The sequence below is a fragment of the Esox lucius genome, chromosome 25, assembly GCF_011004845.1.
Source record: "Esox lucius isolate fEsoLuc1 chromosome 25, fEsoLuc1.pri, whole genome shotgun sequence".
NCBI lineage: Eukaryota > Metazoa > Chordata > Actinopteri > Esociformes > Esocidae > Esox > Esox lucius.
In genome coordinates this window covers 832,715-838,714 of record NC_047593.1, presented here as the reverse complement: position 1 = coordinate 838,714, position 6,000 = coordinate 832,715, and the positions used below count along the sequence as shown (strand labels likewise).

At 40.0% G+C, this 6,000-nt stretch overlaps 1 protein-coding gene across 2 annotated transcripts in view; it reads right to left on the bottom strand.

Annotated features, from left to right (window-relative positions):
• Positions 1–589: 589 nt before the first annotated feature.
• The window catches only part of LOC105005986 (pre-mRNA-splicing factor ATP-dependent RNA helicase DHX15), a 60,003-nt gene continuing 54,592 nt past the window's right edge, over positions 590–6,000 (bottom strand). For both annotated transcript variants that reach the window (XM_010864272.3, XM_010864273.4), the window contains exons 13-14: positions 1,287–1,456; positions 590–1,072 (exon numbers count right to left, since the gene is read on the bottom strand). In XM_010864272.3, coding sequence (XP_010862574.1) covers positions 955–1,072; positions 1,287–1,456 — 288 coding nt within the window. In that variant the 3' untranslated portion in view covers positions 590–954. The remainder of the gene's footprint in view (positions 1,073–1,286; positions 1,457–6,000) is intronic.

Genomic DNA, 6,000 nt, shown 5'->3' with positions numbered 1-6,000 from the left:
ACAGGTTATGGCCAAATTGTAAGGTTATATTGGAGTGGACTGAACCACGACCTAAATCAGGTCCTTATTCCAGCTCTATGTATAAACAGAATCATGAAAGAATATGTTCTCATACTGGCACCTCAAAAAGAATCTATCACCAGCAACAGCATTTGATTGTCAGAGAGAGCTATGTTAGTTGCCTAGTATAAAACATAGCCAAGTCTAAGAATCGCAAACCAACCTCTATCTACTATTCACTTGCTCAGAATGCCCTTGACGTTGACGTGTTGCCGACAAATCCCCGAGTGACTTCCAGAGTGGCTAGGAGTTTAATAAACATATCAACGGGACACACCTTTGACTTGAATAATGCAATTCAGTCAACTTTTAATAAAACTGGCATGACATTTTTATTTACAATCCCCTCTTATAAGAAAAAGTAAACAACAACTTAACATTTCATTTAGGACAGATTCCTTTTTTGTACGTGTCAGATTTCAAAATCAAATGTATGCCTTATAATTTGACACAGCTAAAACATGATGCTGTCTGAAATAGCACAAGCTCATAAATAACATATTTAATACAAAAACAGTCAGAGATCATGAGTTATTAATCCTTGTTTTATTCAAGTCAAAGCTCCTTTATTGAAGAAACGACAACCTAGGCAAGTACAATTTCATCTCAGGGTTCACAATTTCCTAAAGGTATGTCACCAATATTCACATGAATGTTCATGCTTTATGATGTTAATTGTATTCCTTTCGAAAATCTCTATCAGATTAGGCTAATATTCACCATTGATATCATTCTTAAATGCTTACAGTTATACATGTTTTAATGGCCAAAAAAAACAGTGAAAGACAAAACAACGAAAGAAGTTATAAAATTCAAATGTCCAATCAAAGAGAAACATTAAGGATACAACTTAAGTATGAATTATGCCAATCTTCTCTATCCATTAGCTGTCATTCAATATTGGGAATACTCCTTGGTCTGGAGTTTGGCAACAATTCGCTCCAGCTGCCTCTTGGCTTCACACTGTGGGAAGTTGCCCATTTCATAGTACTGAGGAGCAACCTTTACCAGCCTGGGGATGAAAGTCAGATCATTTAAATACATATTTTAATGAAATCATTATTTAATAAGTATAATCAATGAATGAACATAAAAAATATACCAATCAAAAACCCTTATTTAATACTATGTTAATTTGTGCGGACATCTTCAACACTTGAGAGACTGATAAATCTAAAATGGCTAAATATAACTATCTGAAGTAGATTTAATGACCACAAACTTGCCATTCTGGTTTGATATCTGAGCAGGTGCGAATATAGTTCTTCGTGGTGAGGACAAACTCATTGTAGAGCACCCACTCTGGCTTATGGTCCAGGACTGTGGAAGGATGCAGCTGAACTACCTGGTTGTCCTTTACTGTGAGGTAATGGCCTGTGCGCTCCAAATGAGCCACCTAAACAAAAGAGAAATTAGTTACAGGTCACTCACCATCAGAGCTCTTATTATTGCATGCTCTCTTTTTTTCACCCTTTCTGAATTTCATTATTCAATTGTATCCAAGGCCCTGTCTGACTCCAAAAACTCTAACTGAAGATAGCAACAAGCCCTTCGTTATAGTAGTCCACACCAAGTGAATTAGCTTTCCTACCCCCAGACTGGGTCATGTAAGAGGGCACGTTTACTCACCTGAAGAACCCAGTTAGCTTTTACAAGCACCCAAGCTGCTTTGAAGAACTCACTAGAGCTCAACGAAACAAATTGCCCATGGGGATGCATTGCCCTATCAGCTAGTTTTACAGAAAAGGCAGAAACCTTACTCAAAACTTCACACATTCAATGCAAGCTAAATCACATTGGACCACCTACTGTTGATTGACAAAAACATTTATGAGTAGCACTTCACCAAAGTCAGAACCCTTTGAACAGGGTAATAATAATCAGTGAAAAGGTTACGGTCATTGGATTAAGATGGGAATCAGTGACAAAAAACGATAGAGGAAGATAGAAGAACAAATAGCCTCAACTAACTCTCACACACACACACTAAATGACAAGTACAGCCTTGCACGTGCCGGCCGTAAGTTTAGAGTGCCCCTGTAGTGTAATAAGAAATGTCTGATGAGGAAGAGTGGAAGTGTATTTGACGAAGAGGGGTGCCTGGCCCACCAAGTCTCCAACAGACCCTTGTTGATATTAATCAGGGGACCTGCATAACATTCTCTTCTCAAAAGATCTGAAACACCAAGTGTGGGCCATCAGCCCCCCCATCCTGAGCTCACCTGGAGAGGTGTGAAACTGTGAGAAAACTGGAATGTAACTAAATTCATGATATTGTTGACATTTATCTGTAGTGTTTGGATTTCCCCTGTTCTGCATAAAGTGCTGAATATTCTGCTATGCTTCATTGTACAGTACAGGTTATGGATAAAACTTTACAAGAACAAGAACAGTCCATTGTGCATGTCTGACAACATCTGGTGGCAACACCCTATCCATTCGATAATTTTGCATTGATTAAGTGGGACAGTTCCTGTCCTTTGTGTTCATTGTGTACGCCAAGGTAGAGTAATGCTAATGACTATTTGGGGGAGTGTTTTAGATATGTCTGATTTTAGGATAAATAGCCATATCTCCAAAAAAGTATTTGAGTGTTTATGTGAATGATACTCCCAGATGACAGTCTTGGCATAAAATATTTGTAATTATTGGAGAGCATGTAAAAACTATGGAAGATCAACATCTTGGAATCATGCTAAATAAAGGTTCTCCCCTGACTACTGGTTGCGTTCATTTTGTTCATGGATCAAAAGTGGACAGAATCTAAAATAGGCAACTGTAAATCCTTCTCTGAAATTGAGTACATTATTTTTCAGTTGTTACATGTACCTCGTTGTTATCCCTGCATTTGAGCTGTACATGCCACCTTCAGTTTGCACATTCATACATCCCACTTACAACAGATTGTTCTTAAATGTTTCACTTGTAAATATTTTGCACTCTTCTAATTGCACTTCAGGTTAGATGCTAATTGCATTTCGTTATACTGTACTTGTACATGTTCAAAAACAATAAAGTTACAACTTATCTAATCTAATGAATAGCAATGAAATAGCAATGGATGAATGGTCGATAACTCCCTGATCAATCCAGACACACCTATGCATGTGACTGAGGTGTAATGATGAAGAATGATGAGTGTAGTAATTGTATATAATCTGAACTTGGTGAGCAAGTCAGACAACTCAGACAATTCATAGTGTTTAGTACACAATGGCAAACTGAAACCAACGATTCCATGCCCTGACAGCATTACAGATGCTGCAAGATTTAGATGAGATGGAGTCAGAAACAGACCCCGAAATCGATGTCTCAGATGCCGGGGCTTCATCTGATTCTGATAATGAGCCACCACTTCCAATGCTTGAGCCTCCTTGCAAAAAAAAAAAGAAACAAACCAATGGCGACCCCAAATGCCACTGCGAGACAAGAGTCTGGGAGGGGTGGCACGATTTGGGTAGAAGAGAGCAATGAGAGCACACCAGGAAGACGACCTTCGCGGAATATCCTCACAGAGAGTGCGGGCCCAACATCCCAAGCTAGAGAACCCATTGGCAGTGCACTCGACAGTTGTCTTTCTGTGACGTGCAGATGCGGCAGCACATCCGAGATTGTGCGCACAGAAAAAGAGTGTGTGTGTGGGACATGTCTGTTGATGAACTCAAAGGATTCATTGCACTCTTGTATGTCCACGGCGCATAAGGTGGGACGAGCATGGATTTGGAGTCATGTTGGTCTGATCAATATGGGGTGAACTTTTTCCAAGAGACCATGCCACGCAGCTGCTTCAGAGAGATTATGCGACACCTGCGTTTTGACAACAAGGACACAAGACTACGCTTGGAAATGGACATGTTTGCTGCAATCTCAGATACCTGGAAAAGTTTTGTGAAGAATTGCATTGCTTGTTACAAGCCAGGAGAGAACATAACTGTTGATGATAAACTGTTCCCACCAACATTTTGGTTCGCTGCTGATGTTGACACGAGGTACATGCTCAATGGCTTTCCATACCTGGAGAAGGATGAAACCAGGCCAGCGGCTGAGCGACTTTTGGAGACTGTGGTTTTGAAACTGAGACTTTCACCGGCAAAGGCAGAAATGTGACAATGGACAACTTTTTAGATCACTTTTCCTGGCAGAAAAACTGATGGCAAATAAAACAAGCCTTCTGGGTACATGAACAGCGACGGGAGCTCCCACCCCGTGTGCAAAACAACACACCAGCAGAGCTCTACTCCACAAAAGTGATGGAGAATGTGAATGCTATGCTTACAGTGTACAGATGTAAGAAGAACAAGATTGTTTGCCTTCTCAGCACCATGCATCCAACTGTAGCCATCAGCAGCAGAGCCAAGATAAAACCAGAGACAGCGACACACTACAATCACTCAAAGGTATGTTTGCCAAATAGCTTTAGCCTTTATCTACCTTGCACCAAATTATATCCTATTGTTTGATTATTGGTGTTATTTTTCGATATAATGTTTATTTATTTATTTTAAAAGGTGGGTGTGGATACCCTCGACCAGATGGCAAGACGGTACTCTGTAAAAGGAGGTACTTGTTGCGGTGTTCTACAACCTTTTAGACATGACATCAATGCACACGTGCTGCACAAGCAATGTCTCAACAAGACAATCAGCAGAAGACATTTCATAATGGATCTGGCATGTGAGCTTCATGAAAACTACATGAACGCCAACACAGCCAAGAAGCAAGCCACCAAGGAGGCAGCACATTACACTTCCCAAGCCACGGCAGCTCAACCCCGTAAAGAAAACACTGTGTCATGTCAGCAAGCGCACACGAAACAAGACCATTGAGAACTGTGTGCAGTGCAACCATTTTGCTTGCTGGTCTTGCTCACACAAATCCAGGAAGCTGTGTGCTGACTGTGGGGTAGAAGTTTGAAGTTCGAGCGAGATGTATAAATTCATGGGTTTTTGAAGCCAACATCATCCAAAGCAATTGACATGACCTTTCTATATTTTATCAAATTGTCAATTTCATTATTCATGTAGGCTACTGAAAATCATCCTTTGATCATCCTTTTACTCTGCTAATAATACAATTATTTGAATAATACACTTCAATGTTTTTAATGATTTTGAAGAGAAGGACATGAAGGGTAGTTATAAGCTGTAGTAATGAGGATCTGGTGTGTGTAATGATGAGAAGTCAGAGGTGACGTGATGAGGAACAGGTGTGCATAATAGTGGAGAGTCTGGGGTTTTCTGTGGATGTGGAGCTAGCAGCCTGAGGCTGGCGTGATCACGGGAGGCATAGTGGCAGTGTAGGCTACTGTAAATCATCCTTTCCTTTATTTATTCATCTAATTTATCTTGTTTATCAAGCAACCGTGCTTTAGGCCTATGTACAGATCGTCGCAAACTGGTCGATAATGTGTTATTTTACCTTGTACATCATAAAAATGAGATCAAAATGAAAACTATTTTTGAATAATTTAAGTGTTGTATAATTATCATTTTGTACAATTGTAGGGCATAATAAACAAATGAAAATACCAGAGATGGAGACAAGTCACACATGGTCAAGTCCAAGCAAGTCTCAAGTCTTAACCATCAAGTCTCAAGTCAAGTCTCAAGTCACAGTTCAGATAAATCAAGCAAGTCAAGTCAAGGGTTCACCCTAAGCAAGTCCTTATAAGTTTTAAGTCAAGTCACAGTACTAAAGAGATGAACACACACACACAGTCCTCTGTTTCTGACGTGCGCTCGGTGCGAAGCTCGATTTCAAAATCAAATATTTTTCTCCTCCGCGGTACAATTTTTTGGGGGGACGGAGCGGAGGAATCTTGAATCAGCCTGAAGGGGTTGTATTCGCTATAACAACCGCCTCGCTATACCTTATTCCGCTTATTACATGGCTACCTACCAAATAAATCTATAATTTGACACAAAATATTGATTTCAAAAG